This window comes from Gouania willdenowi, unplaced genomic scaffold (genome assembly GCF_900634775.1).
Source record: "Gouania willdenowi unplaced genomic scaffold, fGouWil2.1 scaffold_342_arrow_ctg1, whole genome shotgun sequence".
Lineage (NCBI taxonomy): Eukaryota > Metazoa > Chordata > Actinopteri > Blenniiformes > Gobiesocidae > Gouania > Gouania willdenowi.
In genome coordinates, this window is record NW_021145105.1 from 13,905 (window position 1) to 35,096 (window position 21,192).

Below are 21,192 nucleotides of genomic sequence, written 5' to 3' on the forward strand. Positions count from 1 at the left end.
TACAGCATTGTGCATTGACAATGTCACCAAGGGAAGCACACCACCGATAGAACCCCCCACCCAGCCAACTCGCACCCGCCGTCTCGCTTCCGAGGCTGGGGGCTCATAGTGGACCTGCTCGCCTCGGTTATCGTCAACGAAACATCGGTGTTGGCTGGAACGTACAGCTGATTCCATGGGGTTATTATAGAAAATAAAAGCCTCTGTGGCTGCGTCCCATGGTTTGTATCGGCTATAATCGGCTAATGTCCCACTGTACTGACGGACAGTAAACGCCCCACTGGCGATTGCTTTTTTTCCGCTCTCTATCTCGGTACTATCTACCATCTACAAATGTCATGATGTTCATGTCATCACAAAATACATGAACATTGAGTACAAAAAAAAAGAGTGGTTCATTATCCACCTTGTTGTCGTCGGAAGAAAAAGCGGAAATGACGTTCTCCATGCGTCTGGTTGGCTAAACACGTGACTTTAACTGTATTGCTGGGAGAGCGACAGCAATTAGCTGACGTCATGTCATGTTGAATTTTCTGCAGATACACTTTTTAAGTTTTTGGTTGAAATGTCATGACAGAAATTAAGATCTTAATTTAACAAAATAACCAAAGAATGACGGGTAGTGCTGACCCTAACCTCTCTGGTGCCCTAGGCCAGATTTTCTTTTGGCCCCTTTCTATTTTTTATACCACGTATTTGACATTTACATTATTGTTATATTATTATTATCAGAATCATTTTTAACACTTACATAGTGGTCTTCACCATATCCACAAAGATGCTTTAAATAAGGAGAAAACATGAGCAAAATTACTTTTTTGACATTTTATTTAGTTGTGATAAAAGAGTTTCACATACACATATAAAAGAACACAAACAAGTAAATAAAAGCTAATTTAAATATCTTAGTAATTAATATTATTATAGTAAAGCATTGCACAAAAACAAGATACAGATTAAAGATGGATAGATAGTGGTGGGTTGGCTCATCAAATATTATTTTTAATTTAAATACTTGTGACTGTTCATAACTTTTATGGACAGAATTTCTAGGCGCAGTCAGGGCGTTGAGGGGGTCCGGTTCGGGGGCCTCAGTATTGCATCACTGCTTTTTGCAGATGATGTGGTCCTGTTGGCTCCAACATACCGTGACCTTCAACTCTCACTGGATTGGTTCGCAGCCGAGTGTGAAGCGGCCGGAATGAGAATCAGCACCTCCAAATCCGAGTCCATGGTTCTCGACCGGAAAAAGGTGGAGTGCCTTCTCCGGGTTGGAGATGAGGTTCTGCCCCAGGTGGAGGAGTTCAAGTACCTCGGGGTCTTGTTCACGAGTGAGGGAAGGATGGAGCGAGAGATCGACAGGCGGATTGGTGCGGCGTCTGCAGTGATGCAGAGTCTGCACCAGTCCGTCATTGTGAAAAGGGAGCTGAGCCAAAAAGCGAAGCTCTCTATTTACAGATCGGTCTACGTTCCAACCCTCACCTATGGTCATGAACTTTGGGTCATGACCGAAAGAACAAGATCACGGGTACAAGCGGTCGAAATGAGTTTCCTCCGTAGGGTGGCTGGGCTCTCCCTTAGAGATAGGGTGAGAAGCTCAGTCATTCGGGAGGGGCTCAAAGTAGAGTCGCTGCTCCTCCGCATCGAGAAGAGCCAGATGAGGTGGCTCGGGCACCTAATTAGGATGCCCCCTGAACGCCTCCCTAGTGAGGCGTTCAGGGCACGTCCCTCCGGAAGGAGGCCCCGGGGAAGACCCAGGACACGCTGGAGAGACTATGTCTCTCGGCTGGCCTGGGAACGTCTCGGGGTCCCCCCGGAAGAGCTGGAGGAAGTGGCCGGGGAGAGGGAAGTCTGGGCCTCCCTACTGAGGATGCTGCCCCCGCGACCCGGAAACGGCTAAGCGGGAGAAGATGGATGGATGGATGGACTTGTGACTACAATGTTTTACTATATTTCATTATGTAAAAAGATGCAAAACTTCCAGATTTAATATAATCTTACTTAAATTGCAGTAATGTAAATGAAATTCTGCATTCATTTGGAAAACTGATGTTTATTTGCCCTGATTTACTTTATTTGACTAAATTTGAAACATAATTACCTTCATGTTTGTGTTCGATGTGTTAAATAATCCTCTGCTGCTCGATTTATCCTCGTCAAAATAAAAGCACAAGATTATTTTATCCATTTTTGTTGTTTGTTTTGTCCAGGCAAATGCTTTCGAGTTAAAAATCCAGCTTTATTGTGACATAAAAAAAGGGACGTTTAACAACTGGAACTTAAAGTGTTCACACAGAGCATCACAGAGCAACAGATGGCAGCGTAGAGCACCAGCGTCTGTCTGTAGCTGCCGTCCGGGGGTCTGTAGAGTCTGGGAAAGATGAGGAGTTGGACGGTGCTGAAGGTGAACTTCCTGTTTCTAATGTTATTCTGCACGTTCTCATCCTACAAGCGTCCCTGCAGAAAGACAGTCACACACTCACTGCTTTCTTTTCAATGAATGGAAGCAAAGAAAAGACAGAAAGAGTAACAGAGACTCTCAGCTGTGCTTTAGAGGTCAGAGGTCACAAACCACAAGTCACTCATTAGCTCACAGTGATTTTTAATATTTCTGCTCAACAGCCTTAAATCCAACAAATTACAACATAATTGAAGATTTTTATTTTCCATCACGTGAGTTTGGTTAAATTAAGTTTGGTTTAAACTTTAAGGATAAAGATAAAGATTTTGTTTCAACCGTATTTTAATTATTGCATTAATAATTATTCATAATTGCAGATATTTAAAAACAAAGCCATGTTTGTCACAATTTTTAATGAGTTAAAAATATTCATAAATATTAGGTTTGTGTGTTCTAAACCTGCTGCCAACATGTCCAATTATGGAAATGTGTGTTTTGAGTGATCTCTGATTTATTTTGATTTTACTTTATTTTCTGTTGGTTTTAGATTGTCAATGTTGTGTTTGAATCAGTTTTTGGATATATTTAATGTGAATATAATTATTATTATTTTATAAAAACAACTTAATCAGTCTTATTAAGTAAAACACTTTACATTTAGGGCAGAAATAAATCTACTTTATTTACATTATAAACATTAATTCCCAGTACTGTCCATTTTAACATTAATCTGTTGTGTTTTCCTGCAGATATGGATTTAAGTGAAGTGTCTGGTTGGATCTAATCAGAGAAGCTGTTGAGTCTGAGAAAAATAAAGAATAAAACATTTTAAATTAGCCTGACTGAGTGTGTAAATATATAAATGTAATAAAAGTAAATTTAAGTTATTATATTATTTTAGTATATATAAGTATTTTATTAACATGTCATTTTGTAGCTACTGGTACATGGATGAATCCATCTTGACAAGCATGTTACATGTGAACGTCTAAATCAGGGGTTTTCAACCACTGGTCTGAGGGCCACTTGTGGTTTAGAGAGTGAGGCTGTGTCTGGTTGGTAACCTTGGTAACATGTATTCACCGGTTGTGCTGATCATACTCTGTTACTCTACAACAAAGCACTCGTCACTTTTTGTCTTGTTTTTTGCAATTAACAATTAAACACTACAAAACAGTTAAATATTTACATATATACTATAGGAATATTTTTAAATGTCTTACGTCATTTACATTTTAAATATCACAGCAGAATATTATTAGTTTTTTCTGTATTTATCAGTGTAGGAAGTGACGTAGTCTCCGTATGTGTTGAACCGATGGTGTTTGCTCCTCCTTTGTTCTGTTGTTCCTCCATCTTTTACTGTGTGACTGAACACAGAGACATCCTCCATCTTTTAGACACAAATAACCTGAGCATCAACTGATGAACATGATAAACAAAAAACATTTAAAAAAAGAAATACTAAAGCTCATCCACATATAGGCTCAGTAATATAAACAATAATAATAAAATAAATACATTTATTCTACTGATAAAGGCAGCTTCTAAAAAGGTAATGCAATCCCTGCATTCATTACTGTTGTAAATATATATATGTATATATGGCAAAATGGATAACTCCAATAGTAGGACAACACTAAGGGAAAGACAACACCACCTGGGGTATGAACTCCCAGGATCCTGGTTAAACAACCCTTATAGATGCTAACACAGGTTCAGAACACCACCAGCAGAACAATGGTTTCTTTAACTAGTTGGACAATTTGATTTAAACACACAATAGAAGTTTCACTGACAGTCACGTGGTCCACTCTGTAAAAAAAGAAAAGAAGGCAGGGAAGGGCTCACTGAGTCAGGAGGAACCTATGTGGGAGGTCTACGTCACCTGTGAAGATGCACACACAGCAAGGCCTTCAACAAAGGGGGTGGCGGGGTCTCCACCACTAAGCCCACCAAGGTGATCTCACAACACCTGCAAACATTAAACTAAAGACAAAGATCAAAAAGTTGACCAGGACCAACACTTAAAGTGGACCAGACACACACCACAATAATTATAAAGAGCTATTAGAGGCAAACATTGTCCTCAGTATTAATAACAGAATAAACTCATATTTGATGTATGGTCAGGTAAAAGTAAGAACAGACAATGAACAACATTAACAAAGAGTAAACTTTAAAAAGTACTGTAGAGATAGTGAATCCTGAGATGTAGTGTAGGGAGAGCGTCCAGCCCTAGCACACAGTATTGTTTAATCCATCTACACTGTCAGCAGATGATAGAGCAGCAGTCTAGGAACTACAAGTCACTGAAATATTAATAAACACAATAAGGCCAAAACAGCAGTAACAAGCAGTTAGTCTGTACCAGTGAGACATTTTATATCAGATTATTATTGTTTTTACACAGCGTAGCTTCACTGTTTTTATATCTTTTTAACCAACCTACATCTTTTTATTAAAAATAAATAAATCCAAGGCTCATCAATAATTAGAAATGTAAATAAAAACATTAACAACAAAGTCATGTTAGTGCGCTTAACAAAATATAAAGTCCATAGTAAGAAAGAAAAAACCCAACAAGAAGAAACTTTGAAGCCTATATTTACAATATACAGTCATTTTTAGCAAAGTGTCTTTAATAGGAATCAAATAAACACAAAGAACAAATATTTTATGATCTTTAATATTTCATCTTTCAAATAAAAAGTGTGATTAAAAATCTGCAGTTATTCTTATAAATGTTTTAAATAGAAATCAAATTAACAATAACAACAAAATCTATTGTGATTTTTCACATTTATTTTTTCAAATAAAAAGTACAATGAACAATAGCAGTAATTATTATCATTTCTTCCATCTTTTATATTTTGCATACTTGATAGACGTCATAGGACGGATAAAAGCAAGTTTAAAAAATATTGAATATGATTAAAACTACAATTAAACTTATTTCTGTTAAATATTGTTTTATTTACATTACTTAACATTTATATAATATATGCATCACCTTTGTAAATCTGTTTCAACTTTTGTAAAAGTGTTTTTCTGTTTATTTTTTAGATAATTATGCACATTTGTAAATTTGTTGTAGCATTGCATTGTATGAAATGTGTGTGTTTATTGATGGATGATGGACAGAATGCTGGATCACTACCTACTGCTGTTTTCAGGAGGTCTTGGTAGCTTTTCTTCTCCTGCAGCTCAGCTTGTGATGTCCATGCTGAACTAGCAACAAGTTCAGGCTGCTGCCACGCAGCAAACTCATTCTGATCACTTTTAATAAGAGGGCTGTTCCTCTGATACCACACATTTACAGCTTTTTAATCACATACTATGATACATTCTGAAGCCAAACTGGTGATAGCTCAACAACTTGTGTTTTTAATCAACTTATCAAGTCTCCCCGTGACCCTGAAAAAGGAAGAAGTGGGTCAGAAAATGGATGGATTATCAAGTCTATGAACAAAGCCTTTTTCTCTAATGTTTGAAAGCTGATGAAGCAATGATACTGGTCTGTAGTTAGAGCTGCTTATATTAACACTCTAATACATGGAACACTTTCACTGTTTGATTATTATTATTATTCTATATTAATTCATGAAAAGTTAATTTCAAAGCAATAAGTTGACATTTCATGATGTATTTTTAACAATGTGAACTATTTATTTTTAATCTACAGAATGAAAAAACAATGAAGATAAAGTTTTATTGACTCGACTATTTTGGAATTAATCTGTGTTTCTTGGCTCAACAATCTCCTTAGTGAGGTCGTATCTAACATTCACCAAATACCTGTTAAATTTAGGATTAATATCTGTTATTCTTTCACTAAATCATTACTCTTTATTAAATTATTTGGATAATTTGCTGATTTTTTAAAATGATTTAATTTACAACAGTCCATGTTTTTTTCAGTGTTACTCATAAATAAATTAAATAAATTATTTAAGCAGTCATTGAACTATAATGCTTTTCTTCTTCCTTAGATAATAAATTATATTTTAAAAGGTATTAACTCTGATTTTAGTGAAAATGTTTTGATGAGATAAAGAAAGTCATTTTAAACTGTTAAATAATATCTACACACATAATGATTTCTTACATCAAATGTTTATTAGATGAGATCCTTTATTCGTCCCACAAGAGGAAATTTACTTTTCAGTTTCATCCCCGTCCAAGAAACATGAAAACACAATGACATATAACATGGAGGACAGGAGGCATATTTATATTTATAGTAAGACAGTTGAGCTTTGTTTTGTTTTTGTTTACATTTAAGCACACAAATATGTTACACATTTCATTACAGAATTATATTCTGGGTCTGAATTCTGGTTTTAAGATTAAGTTTGTTTTAAAATGTAAGGAAAAAATTAAAGTTTTAATTATCTTTTTACCTTATAAATTTAGATATTTAAAGCTGTTTTCACATTTTCTAAATTATATTCATAAACAATTTAACGTCTGTCTGCTCTAAACCTTTTATTAAAATCTTTCAAATTATTGGAATTTTCTCTTTTGAGTGACATCAGAATTGTTTTATCAAGTAGAACATGATTAATAATAACACTGCTTAATTTGAGCATCTTTAATCTCTCATTATTTAAGTTACAAGAGGGTGCTGAACATTTTAAGATGCATTTCTGATTACAGCAGTTCATATTATGGAACTGCAGCAAAAATGAAGCAGAAAGCAGCTGATTTTATCATGAATTTACAACATTGTTGGTGCTAATCTAAACACTCTATAATTAATTCTATTTTAATTTTTTTTAATTTATTCCAACAAAATAAATCACGTTTAAAAGCATATTCTATAATTCCACATTGTTGGATGAAATTACATTAATATAATTGAACTTTATGGTTAACGCTGTGTTGCTATGTTTATCCAGTAACGTAAGCATTTCCTCATCTGTTATCTGCTAATGATGCCTTAGTCAATTAGTTTAGTGGGGGATAATCCACTAACATGCTTTAATGCACACATTACACTGATAATAATAATTATTATTAATAATAATAATAATAATAGTATCCAATATGATTATTTAAACGTCTTACCATTCAAAGCTCTAACTCCATTGGCTACAATAGTAAACTGATCACTTCCTGGAACTATTGAGGCTCCATGAGCCGCCATTGCTGTAAAAAAACAACGATCCATTGTAGTGAACGGAGTTGTCACTATTCTCTCTCTAAACGGCTCTGGACAGTTTGTGTACTATTTAAAATGTTGAAACTGTTATTTGAAAAATAATTATAAATGTATGTTTGAGTGAATTCTGATTTATTTATGTTTGGTTTTTGATTGTCAATGTTGTGTATTGTGTTTTTATCATTTTTATTATAAAAAATTGAAAACATTACAAAACAGTCACATATTTACATGTGTACTATTAAAATATTTAATTAACATTGTATAGTCAGTTTACATTTAAATATCACTTCCCAGCAGCTCTGTCGTAAACAATCCGAGTGAAGGAAGTGACGTAGTCTACGTGCATGTGTTAAAAAGGATCTGAAAGGATCAGTCCTGTTAAAGGATTAAACACACTATTTTTAATGCTTTATTAAGAAACAAGTATTTTAATATTCATATACAAACACCACACCGGTGTAGATCTTTCAAAATAAAATCAATACATTTTTAAGATCAATTTTAAAAGCAATAAAAAATTGGGATTTTTTTTTATAAAATCTAAATTTTTTGTATCAAATGTTTTCCAAATATCATCAAATTGCTACATATAAATTCCACATCCTTGTCCTTCAAAATAAAAGCAAATGTAACCAAATGCTAATCAAAGCCAGGTATCACAGTGTGTGTGAGCAGCCAATCATCAACTCTTTCCTAAAACCTCTTCACCACAGAACAGGAAAAAAAGACGTGTTGTTGACTTTCATTATTAGTTTGACTAAACATGGAGCTGTAATCATCTATATTAAACCTAATCATTAAAATATATTTACATGGATAAACATCATTAATTGTTTTAAAATTAATCTCGTTCATTTTAGGGAATAAAGGAAATGATAAATATTTGTCCTAATTTTGATAATATCTGTTTTCTAAAAGTTTGAAGATAATATTTGTCTCTTTACTTGAAGATGAAAACATTGTTTAATAAATAACAGTGTCTAAAAACAAGAACTACCAATGAACAGTTTATTGATCTTTGTGGATACTGATGAATACTGTAATATTCCTTTAATGAAATGAATCAAGGCAATAGGAATAGCCCTGACTACTAATGAATGTTGTTTCTGAGAACATTTATCTTTAAAATCACAATGATTGTAAATATTACCATTGTCATCCATTAAATGTATTATTGTCCCTTTTCAATCCAATCTTTAAAGAATAAAGTTTTCCTCTTGTATAAAATACAGCTGTTATTCCAGATTGTAGCTTTATGTGGACTGAAGTGGTGCTTCTAAAGCATTTTATAATATAGTAACACCTGCATATGATCATGTGATCACTTAAAGGATGAAAATCACATGTTAGAAGAAAGTGATTGGTCCAACCCTTTGACAAAGATAAGCTGGTATAATGTAAAGCATAAATCATTTTCATGTTTAACTAAAGTTTGTAAACACCTTCATGTGATTTCACCGTTTATTGTCTCACAGTCAATGACATTCATAACGTCCTCTTCTACTGACTTTATTATATCACTTTTTATTATAACATGAAATTATTAATAATGACATTATTTTTTAAATATATATTTCTGGAACAGACAGAGAATATACTGGTAGATTCATCTGGAAATACCTTCAGTTTTTATTAACAATATTCTACCAAATATTTTATCTCATTTTTGACTGAAATATTATGAATTAAAGTGTGTGTGTTATTATGATTAATCCAAATTTCACATTTTCTAAATATTTAAATATAGTCCTGAGCCTCTGAGAAAGTGGACTCTGCTTTTAGGACATTTGGAATTTGGACACAAATAAAAATAAATATATAATGTTGTGTCATCTGCTATTTATGAGATTATTAAATAATTACCCACAACATTTAATGTGTTAATATGATCATCATATTTAATAAATAAAGCTAATAATTCTACTGCTATGATAAACAACAGAGGACTGACTGGGTTTCCCTGGCGTAAACCTCTGTTTATATTAAATCATTTATTAACACCAGATAGACATAAAACTGCATTTGTAATTCCATATTATAGCATTGCAATAATTCATTATTAATATTTTTTTTTACCAAATCCAAAATAATGCAGTGATAAAAGTAAAATAAATTATCTCCATTATCTTCTACTAAATGTACATAATCTAATAAATCTAATACAAGTCTGATATTATTATGAATTAATCTATTTTGCAGAAAGCAGATTGTGTTTATTCTGATGTAGCAGACACATTTTAAATTGTTTTTAAATATTTTTAACTCATTTAGAGAATGTGAAAACAGCTTTAAATATCTACTTTTGTCAATGAAAAATTTAGTTTTACAAAAATAAAAAATAAAACTTTACTTTTTTCCTTAAATTTTAAAACAAACTTAATCTGAAAACCAGAATCCAGACCCAGATTATAATTCTGTAATGAAATGTGTAACATATTTGTGTGTTTACATGTAAACAAAAACAAAACAAAGCTCAACTGTCTTACTATAAATATAAATATACCTCCTGTCCTCCATGTTATATGTGATTGTGTTTTCATGTTTCTTGGACGGAGATGAAACTGAAAAGTAAATTTCCTCTTGTGGAACGAATAAAGGATCTCATTTAATAAACATTTGATGTAAGAAATCATTACATGTAGAGATTATTTAACAATTAAAAATGACTTTCTTTAGCTTTCAGCAAACACATATATTATATCATTAGAATAATATATTATATTTTTACTAAAATCTGAGTTGATAACTTGTAAAAAATAATTTGTTTTCCTTTTTAAAAAAAGTATATATATATATACTTTTTTTTTAAAAAAAAGTTTAAATTCATATACATATATATTTCTAAATAGGGTAAAATGAACAGTAGATTTAATGTGCTGTACAGTGACTTTACTCTCACTGCTTGTACAATATTTATTCATTAGATCTTTTTCTATTGTTTCAGAAAATTATAATTTACTCAACAAATTTCTTCTGAAATTCATTAAATCATCCACAGACCAAATCATTCAGGCTGTAACTACTTTATTCACTCTTAAATCACCATTAAACACATTTATTCTGACTGGTTTGTCAACTAAGTTTATAAAAAAAAAGTTGGTTGTGACGTCACCGCAACAGTTGAGTGGTTGCCAGGTTGAGTATTTTCCCGCTGATTGTGAGATTATAAAATAACTAACTTAGTGATCAAACAGTTTAACGTTGGTTAAAGGTGATATTTATGTTTTATTTGGATGATGAACGGATGGTTTTTGGGGCATTTCTGTGGATATTCAACATATTTCATGCGGGGAATCGTCGGTTGTATCTGGCAACCAGCTAGAGTCAGGAACAAAGCAGTGAAATGGCGGACGGACAGAGCTGGATGATGACTACCGTTAAACTAGAAGAAGAAGAGGAAAAGGAACAAATATTATGGAGGGAAGTGAAGCTGAGTATGAGTAAGACGGACAGTGATGATGATGATGATGAAGGCTGCAGGAGGAAAGCTGTGCTGGAGGAGCTTCGTCATCCCGACCATAGTGTGGGACGGAATGTTTGCTCCAAAGATGGAGAAAAGCGGAGAAGAAGAAACGGAGGAGTTTTCAGATGTGTGCTCTGTGAAGGAAGAGGTTAGAACACTCCGTGTGTTTCCATTCATTCACTCACTCACTCACCACATTCATCCGCTGTTACACACACACTGGAGACTAGTTTAACTGGTGACCCACTTCATTCACACTCACATTTCTCTATCAATATGTGACGATGTAAAGGTGGAACAACCTGTGTGTACTCAGTGGAACACAGAGAACAAACTACAGAAAAACACACTTTATGTTAATGAGCTAAGGAGTGGGCAGGGACCGTCTACAAAGTCACACCCCCAAAGGAAGCGTCAACAATAACACCAATAACCCTGTGGACAGTCTTTATTAGGGCTCTCTATTTACTACAGCAAATATAGTTAAGAAGATACTTTATCTGATTTATGTTTTCATAAATATCCAGTATTAATGTCATTAATTAGTAATAACTTTTTAAAAAATAATAACTGTAGTACCCTGAGAAAAACAGCTTCTAAGTACTTAACAAAAATAATATTTATTCATTTGTATTTTATTCAAAGTTTGTAAATGACCAATGCTGTAATTAATAGTCATTTCATCTATTATCCTGTAAACCAGGTTCTCAACTGGTCTCACCCTGTGACCCACATTTTGCCACAGTCATTAAATCATGACCCACTTTTTTTAGAACTCAACCAAACCAAATTTAGTCTTTAAAAAATAACTGTCGACAACACACATTTATAATATTTTTAAAAATATAAATCTATATATTTTCCTGTGCAACATGCATTTCACAGCATGCCTATCAAAAGAAAAGTTTATTTCAAAATAAAAGACAAGTCCAACATGAGAGACATTAACTTAAGTATTTATTTATTTTGACCAGCTGTCCGTGACCCACTTTTGGATCCTGACCCAGGGTTTGCTCCAGAAAACTTGCTAAGTCTGGGGGTAGTGAAGCCCACCATGCTTAAAAAAAAAGGAAACAAATCTGTGGCTTTACCTCTTCAACATATCTAATTAATTTCACATTTCATGAAACATGTAAACATGTGGACTGTACTTCTTAAACACTCTGAACTTAACAGGACAAGAAAAAAACAAAAATGCAGCCTTTGCGATTAGAAAATCTTGTTTTATGATATTGTGATAATATCACAAATGCAATGAATGGTTCAGCTCTTCTTTAACAGAAACAGTAACTGGGATGTGTGGTGGGACTGCTGGGTTTAGCACATGGAGACACCTCCTGTCCTTCTGGTTTCACTGTGTCTTCAGGTTTCTCTGCTGATAATCAGACTCACTCCTTCAACACATCCTGACCAGCTTTGTTTTTTTTTTTTTTTTAACAATGTGTCTGTAAAATGTACTTGATATTGTTTTCACCCAGACTCTGTTTTATTCTTGAGTGACGGTGACTCGTTGGTTGTCCTGCATATTGACCAGAGTGGGAGGAGTTAAGACCAGACTGGTGGTAACCACCTCTCTCCCAGCAGCGTATCACTTCTCTCTTTAGAAAAAACCATTTGTTTGGCAGTTTTCAGCTCAAACTGGTCGACCGTGTTTGTGTATGTGTTGCTTTGCCACGTCTAATCTGTGTGTATCACCAAAATGGGGCAGAGGGTTGAGTTTACCTGCTGGTAAGTACACTCCAGGGTGGGCGTTCAGGTGAACGTGGGACATGGTCAGACATGTATGTTAGCGTATACTCAACAATAAGGAAGCTGAAATCCTTCCTGGTGCTGGTCATATTGAAACAGATGTTTCTAAATGCAGATGTGATCTCCCAGCTGTTCTACACAGTGTTGCAGTGAACAAAATGAATGTGTTAGTGGAGCAGCAGGTCTTACTGAGTTTTACAGCTTATTGTGTCAACTTTGAATTCTCACACTAATTCTTCTGCTTTTCTATTTAGTTTACATACCAGTGCTGTGTGCCAGAAGGTTCCTCAGCTTCTGAAGTTGGTAGGTCTACTCACTCATTCATTCATCAGCAGTTTATGGTCACTCACTCTTCATTTCTACCACCATAGTGTTGATACTAGAGGACCTTAGTGTTTAAAGGCTTTTAGTCAATTATCAGTTGTGTTAAAGCTGCTGTGAACAATAATTATCTATCAGATCAAAGACATGGTGTAGGCCTCCATAGATCTATAACTCAAACATCAATTGAACGACAAAATAATAAAAAAAAAGTTGTAATTGCAGCTTGAAAGTTTGTTCCGAGTTTTGCACATTGCATTGTGGGATGTGGAGTCCCATAGAATAGGATAGAGGTTTACTTAATTCTGTCAGATAAACTTCCCAACACAATTCTGGTGTTTTCACAGACTGAATGTTGTGGTAAAAACAGTGGTGGAAGTGTATTTACACAGAAAGTTCTATATATTCAGCTGAAATTGAATACCTCGTGATGTGATGTGATATCATGGACAAACCACAACATAAATGGAGCCACTCAGAAATCCTGATATGAATGAAATAAAGTTTGAAGCAACAATTTCAACCTTTTACATTTAGAGTGATCTAACATATATTAATCTGAGGTCTACAGTATGTTTTTATCTGATTAAAAAAATAAATAAATAAAAAGATCACATCTAGCAGCTATAAGTACAGTTTATTGTAGTTGTTTGCAAGATGAAAAATCATCAAATAATTAAATAGTTTTATTCCCCCCAAATATTTATTTCTTTATTTTTAGGGATGATGTAATCAACATAGTTACAATAAAGGTTTACAGCTGATGTGACGCATAAAGAGCTTCTAGCTAATGCTAATTCACAGCTCATGTCCCTGGTTGGGCCTTTTTACACAATTTACAATAATAAAATACATTAATACATATTTGTATAAAACTTTTTTAATCACACACATACACACACCATCACACGTACATTCACACAGACTCAGTGTTATTTACTTTGGTTTGTTTTCAGACTAAACCCTAGAAGTGAACATTTTAAACTCAGATATGGTTTTAAGTTCTGTGGTAATGAGTTCTACAGCTTTGGACCTGAGTACGATGTACCAGTCACTATATATTTATTGACTTTGTTTTTATCCACATGGACCAACCAGATTAGTTCAGAGGTCACAGATTAGATTTGTTCTGGTACCTTGAGTTTAGTTTGTGTTTTGTTCCAGTGGTTTTTAAGGAGAATGTTATGTTTCATATAACACCAGATATTCACCAGATGAACTGATGTTTTCCAACTTGTACTAAACTGTGTATTGTCCCTCATCAGGATGGAAATGACCTCCCCCCACCCATTGGCTTTGATGTGGACACACCCACCACTCTCCCACCTTGTAAGGTTAGTCAGTGTGATGCTGAATTGTCTGTTGTGTTCAAAACGTCACTTGTCAAAGTACAAGAATATAGAAGCCACTATATTTTTAGATTCAAGCCTTTTCTTTTCTGTAATGAACGTCTCATTTCTCCTGCTAAATGTTGACCATGTGATCACACAGAGAAGCTGCTTTGGCTCTGATGACGCTAAACGTCTACATTCAGCGCTTTTTGCAACAGTGAGTTTCTAACATTTTTCTCTATGTCGCTTCACAGCGTTTCTAACAATAAGTAGGAAATGACATCAGTGATTGGTGGTGATAAGAACAAAGATGTCGGTGTCACACATTACTTGATACACATGACGTTGTTGTCGCTGCTCAGATCATTGATCAATGACCTCATTTCTAAACATAGCACATACACAAAACACGGCCTAAAAGAAGGTGCGTGACATTATCCTCCATAAATAAATGAATGTGTGGGAAACGCTGATGTTAAGTTTATCTAATAAGTTTATTTGTTTAGTTAAATGTGTTAAATTTGGCTCTGGAAATAAAAGGGCATTTTGATATTTTGAAGTTAGTTTAAAATAATGATTAAGCACCAGAAGTGTTGAAAAAGTAGCGAGTAGTAACCGATACCCAACCCTAGTAATGATGGAGCCCACCTGATGTTTGTCTTGTTTTTTAACTGCCCTAGCGATGCGTTTCCATCTGCTGAAGCACACATGACTGAATGTGGTGACGTTCCTCAACGAGCTGCCATAAACCCAGCATGACATCATCTCTTTCACCGTGGACGTAAACGCCTACACAGTGAGTTCACGTCTGATCTGCCACACACTGAGTTACATCATTTGTGTTGTTCACTCTCAGCCAAACTGCTTTGTTTTCACAGAATACGCTGCTGTCATTCACAGTGGGCGGAGTCTTCAAAGAAGGTCAGTATCTTAGTCGTCATGGTTTTAAGAAGATCCACTGCAACTCATCTATTCTCACTAACGCTTTCCTGGCTTTTTCAGTTGTTGTAGATGATAAATCTAAAGAATCTACAAGGTTTTCATCACAGTTCCAGCAGTGGATTCTGGGTAGGTTACACACGTAAAACCAAAGTGCTCATTATCAGCTGTAGCTTCAGATAATGCTTGCCTCCACTAGTATGACTGGAATGAACAAACAGTAAATACTGTTTCACCACATGTGTTTTCTGTGTATTCCTATATTTACTATATTTATATTTATTTGTCCATAAAATAAAATGATAAACATTAACGCTTTTACACAACAACCATTGTTATTAAATTATTAAATCAGGGTTTTCTCCTTTAATTGGCCATGTAATGTTGTTACATACATGGAATTTGTCCTCTACATTTAACCCATCCAGTGGATTGGATATCCAATCCAATCCACTGGATGGGTTAAATGCAGCCATTTTTGCGGCGCCTGGGGAGCAGTTCGGGGTTAAGGGACTTGCTCAACAACCCACAGTGATGGCCCAGCTGAGGCTTGAACCGCCAATCACTCCGATTACAAGCCCAGCGTCCTTAACCACTAGGCCACCACTCCCCTTGTAGAGATTACTGGGGATGGACACCTTTCACATTTAAACCAATACTCATTACTCGTAAATCAGTATCGGTACTCAACGATACCACTTTTTATTACTTTTGTGTGGTAGTAAATATTAAATAATATAATCTCAAAATATTCCAGTTATTACCATATTTATTTCTCATATCAATAATAATAATAATGTTAATAATAACAAACAACTTTAATAAATATATCAAACCAACATCTGTTTGTATTGTAGCAACAATATAATTATAATTGCTTAATTGATAATTAAGCACAATTATAGCATAATTATAATTGTAATTTTAAAAAATCTGTTGCTGTCATAATTGTAATTAGATTGTAATTGAGTTCAGATAATTGACTATTTAATTGTAATTGCCATGAAAATTCTATAAAAATTGTCAATTATAATTTAAGGCTAAACTGGTAAACCATGTTACAGTTCTATATGTACAGTTCTATACACATGTAGTTAACAATATGTTTCATATCAAGCTTTCACATATTTTATCATTTTAAAAATATTAAAACCTATATTTTCATTGATTAGGAAGCTTATTTCTAATAGATAGGAAATAAATGAGATGATAGATATTTAGTGTATTAGTGTTAACTTTTAATAGGTTATTTATTTCAGGATCAGTAATTGTGATTAATTGTAATTGGACTTTAGTAATTGAGAATGTAATTGTAACTGACTTTCAGAGGATAAAAAAATAATTGTAATTGGATAAAATGTAAATGTCATCATGATTGAACATGAGTAATTGAAGATGTAATTGTAATTGAATAATGTAATTGACCCCAAACCCTGCTCACAGTCAAACTAAAGATGAACTAAGGCTTAGGCTGTGTCTGAATAGTCCCTCCTATCTCCTTTCCTATCCACTTTTCCTTAACCCTGTGGAAGATGTCATGGAGTTAAGGAAAGGTGTTAGGAGAGGAGTTAGGAAAAGGTGATCACGTTTGTTTTGACGATCAGACACACTTCCACTAGGTGATGTAATAATCCTACGGCCACGCCTCCTTTCCTCAGAAAACGCTCTTTTATCACAGCCACCACTTAAACACTTCCAGGTGTTAAAGGACAGTGGATAGGAAAGGAGATAGGAGGGACTATAGGGACACAGCCTTGGTGTGACCTATATTACTGTAATATTAACACCATAGAAAGTCTCTAACCTTTGAACCCTGTGGTCCTCATTCATACTTGAACAGTTTGTGCATCATCAACGACCAGCTCTTCATCAGAATGGCTACAACGGAGCAGATCAGCAGAGCTTTTCTGCCCCGCCCCCTTCCTCCAGCCCAGTGCCCACCCTCACTGCCCCACAGCAGGAGATGCTCAGCACCTTCTCCCTGAAGTCAGACATGAACCTGGAATGGTCCCTGAAGTAGGTGTCCTCTCCTAATGACGTCTACCAGACTAGGATGAATGTCACAGCTCACTGGTAAACACTGTCTGTGTGTTGCAGGTGTTTGCAGGACAACAAGTGGGACTTGAACAAAGCAGCACATATCTTCACTCAGTTAAAGGTGACACGACTCTAAACAATCTACGTCATGGTTTAAATGTGCTGATGTCTAAAGTAGCAACTGTTTCTGTTTCAGACGGTGGGAAAGATCCCAGACGTGTCGTTCCTAAAGTAAAACGTCTTTGAATTTTGTATTAAATAAAGTCAAAATGAACTCATGTGAAGCGTTTGATCAGATATTTGACCTGAATACTGTTGGTAGTGAGTGTTTTTGATAGATTACGAAGGAGCATTGTAGTCAGTAAAAAAAAAAAATCAGTTTTCCAAATAATTTTTTTTTTTTAGCCGTTTTCCGAATTATTATTGTTTTTTAATTCTTTTTCCGATTTTTAAAAAATTGAAATCCGTTTTCCGAATTAATTTTTTAAAACCGTTTTTTCCGAATATTTTCACTAAAATCAGAGTCAATAACTTTTAAAATATATTTATTTTCAAAGGAAGAAGAAAAACATTATGGTTCAATGTCTGCTTAAATAATTTAATTTTCTTTTTTAATAAACATTTTTTTCAAATAAAGTAAAAGCAACTGTTGATTTAATTTGATCTACAGTGACTTTACTTTCACTGCTCATTAAATATTTATTCATTAGATTTTTTGCTGTTGTTTCAGAGAACAAACCATCATAATTTATTCATAAATTAATTTATACTCAACAAATTTCCTCTGAAATCCATTAAATCATCCACAGAACAAATCCTTCAGACTGTAACTACTTTATTCACTCTTAAATCACCATTAAACACATTTATTCTGACTGGTTTGTCATAAAGTTTATAAAAAAAGTTGGTTGTGACGTCACCTAAAAGTTGAGTGGTTGCCAGGTTGAGTATTTTCCCGCTGATTGTGAGATTATAAAATAACTAACTTAGTGATCAAACAGTTTAACGTTGGTTAAAGGTGATATTTATGTTTTATTTGGATGATGAACGGATGGTTTTTGGGGCATTTCTGTGGATATTCAACATATTTCATGTGGGGAATCGTCGTTTGTATCTGGCAACCAGCTAGAGTCAGGAACAAAGCAGTGAAATGGAGGACGGACAGAGCTGGATGATGACTACCGTTAAACTAGAAGAAGAAGAAAAAGAAGAAATGTTATGGATGGAAGTGAAGCTGAGTGAGACGGACAGTGATGATGATGATGATGATGATGATGATGATGATGAAGGCTGAGCTACATCATCACGATCACCTGTGGGATGAATGTTTGCTCCAAACTTGGAGAAAAGCGGAGAAGAAGAAACGCAGGAGTGTCCGTCCAACCCAAGTATATAAATCAGCGCCACCCAGCGGCAACACCTGTTGTTTTTCAAAATAAGTTAAAATATCTGTCAATAAAATGTAAATAATTCCTCAGGTTCAACCAAACATCACTGGATTTATTTAAAATGTGTTATTTACTATTTATCACAAAGTCAGCATGGTACTATTTTATTTTGAAAAAGTTTGTAGGTAAAGAAAAAGGCTTGAAAAATCTATTTATTTATATAACTGGTAAACACTGGGTAATCTACGTCCGCTGTTCTCAACTGGTGGGTCGGAGCTCAAAGTAGGTCTTGAACCTGTACTGGTTGGGTCGCAGACAGCTAGTCAAAAAGAAATAAATACCTAATGTCTCTCATTTGGACTTGTTTCTTAATTTGAAAGAAACATTTTTGACAGGCATTCTGCGAAATGCATGTTGCACATGATATAGATTTATATATTTTTGAAAAAAAAAAATAAAATTTTTTTTAAAAAATCTGTTTTCCGAATTAATATTTTTTTTTTTAATCCATTTTCCGAATTAAAATCCGTTTTCCAAATTATTTATTTTTTTAAAATCCGTTTTTCGAATTAATTTTTTTAAAAATCCGTTTTCCAAATTTATTAATTTTTAATCCATTTTCCAAATTAATATTTTTTTTAAAAAATCCGTTTCCGAATTAATTTTTTTTAAAAATCCGTTTTCCGAATTAATATTTTTTTTTTTTTAAATCCGTTTTCCGAATTATTATTATTTTTTTAAATTCATTTTCCAAATGAATATTTTTTTTTTTAATCCATTTCCGAATTAATTATTATTTTTTTTTAAATCCGTTGAACGAATTAATTTTTTTTTTCTTGTGGGGATTATCTCGTAATGTTTTTTTTTTTTTTAATACAGAGACTGGTTTCGGGTCAGAGTTCATCACAATGGTGTCATCCACAGTGCTGGATATTCATCCATTTATTGATTTTTACTTTTCGAATTAAAATATAAAGATATTAATGATTTGTTTGCTAGTTGGCACAACTTTAACATGAGTGACGGACAGGTAAAGATAATACTTTAGTTCAAGAGGACACAGTCGTCATAAAGCATAGCTTAGAGTCCTGGTTGAATTCATTAACAACTACAATACTACGGCAAATTCACGGATACCTTTTGATAATAATAATAATATTAATGATGCATTGGATTTTATTTGGTGCTTTTCACAGACACTCAAAACAAAATTAATTCGGAAAACGGATAAAAAAAATTTTTATTCGGAAAACGGAAAAAAAAAAAATTAATTCGGAAAAAGGATTTTAAAAAAAAATTTTTTTTACGGAAAACTGTTTTTTTTTTTTTACTGACTACAATGCTCCATCGTAGAATAGCTTTTAAAATATAATTTATTTTCAAAGTTAGAAGAAAAACATCATGGTTCAATGCCTGCTTAAATAATTTATTTTCGTTAAAAAAAACAAAAAGAACATTTTTTTTTTTTTAAATAAGATAAAAGCAATTGTGGATTTAATTTGATCTACAGTGACTTTACTTTCACTGCTTGTATAATATTTATCCACAATATCTATTGTTTTAGAGAACAAACCAATCATAATTTAATCATAATTTAATTACTTCCCAACAAATTTCTTCTAAAATCCATTAAATCATCCACAGACCAAATCCTTCAGGCTGTAACTACTTTATTCACTCTTAAATCACCAATAATCACATTTATTCTGACTGGTTTGTCATAAAGTTTATAAAAAGTTGATTGTGACGTCAGCGCAACAGTTGAGTAGTTGCCAGGTTGACTATTTTCCCGCTAATTGTGAGATTATAAAATAACTAACTTAGTGATGAAACAGCTTAACGTTGGTTAAAAGTGATATTTATGTTTTATTTGGATGATGAACGGATGGTTTTTGGGGCATTTCTGTGGATATTCAACATATTTCATGCGGGGAATCATCGGTTGTATCTGGCAACCAGCTAGAGTCAGGAACAAAGCAGTGAAATGGAGGACGGACAGAGCTGGATGATGACTACCGTTAAACTAGAAGAAGAAGAGGAAAAGGAACAAATATTATTGAGGGAAGTGAAGCTGAGTATGAGTAAGACGGACAGTGATGATGATGATGATGAAGGCTGCAGGAGGAAAGCTGTGCTGGAGGAGCTTCGTCATCCCGACCATGTGTGGGACGGAATGTTTGCTCCAAAGATGGAGAAAAGCGGAGAAGAAGAAACGGAGGAGTTTTCAGATGTGTGCTCTGTGAAGGAAGAGGTTAGAACACTCCGTGTGTTTCCATTCATTCACTCACTCACTCACCACATTCATCCGCTGTTACACACACACTGGAGACTAGTTTAACTGGTGACCCAATTCATTCACACTCACATTTCTCTATCAATATGTGACGATGTAAAGG

At 34.0% G+C, this 21,192-nt stretch overlaps 1 protein-coding gene across 2 annotated transcripts; it reads left to right on the forward strand.

Annotated features, from left to right (window-relative positions):
* The first annotated feature begins 11,117 nt into the window (after positions 1 to 11,117).
* On the forward strand, positions 11,118 to 17,667 carry LOC114459775 (nuclear RNA export factor 1-like). Of its 2 annotated transcripts, XR_003673464.1 has the most exons (10): positions 11,118 to 11,179; positions 13,035 to 13,083; positions 14,367 to 14,435; positions 14,593 to 14,649; positions 15,113 to 15,228; positions 15,311 to 15,353; positions 15,435 to 15,500; positions 17,212 to 17,387; positions 17,469 to 17,529; positions 17,605 to 17,667. XR_003673464.1 is itself a non-coding variant. In XM_028441916.1 (6 exons), the coding sequence occupies exons 3-6, from the start codon at positions 15,444 to 15,446 to the stop codon at positions 17,641 to 17,643; spliced, it is 333 nt and encodes a 110-aa protein (XP_028297717.1). In that variant the 5' UTR covers positions 15,107 to 15,228; positions 15,311 to 15,353; positions 15,435 to 15,443; the 3' UTR covers positions 17,644 to 17,667. The 2 variants fall into 2 exon arrangements, 1 of the variants encoding a protein (XP_028297717.1); XM_028441916.1 differs by lacking the exons at positions 11,118 to 11,179; positions 13,035 to 13,083; positions 14,367 to 14,435; positions 14,593 to 14,649 and having other exon boundaries at positions 15,107 to 15,228.
* The last annotated feature ends 3,525 nt before the right edge of the window (positions 17,668 to 21,192 follow it).

Coding starts and splice junctions, on each gene's coding strand:
- LOC114459775 (XM_028441916.1), top strand. CDS start 15,444: ATGATAAATCTAAAGAATCTACAAGGTTTTCATCACAGTTCCAGCAGT. Junction 15,501..17,211: donor GTTCCAGCAGTGGATTCTGG/GTAGGTTACACA, acceptor ATACTTGAACAG/TTTGTGCATCATCAACGACC. Junction 17,530..17,604: donor ATATCTTCACTCAGTTAAAG/GTGACACGACTC, acceptor TTTCTGTTTCAG/ACGGTGGGAAAGATCCCAGA.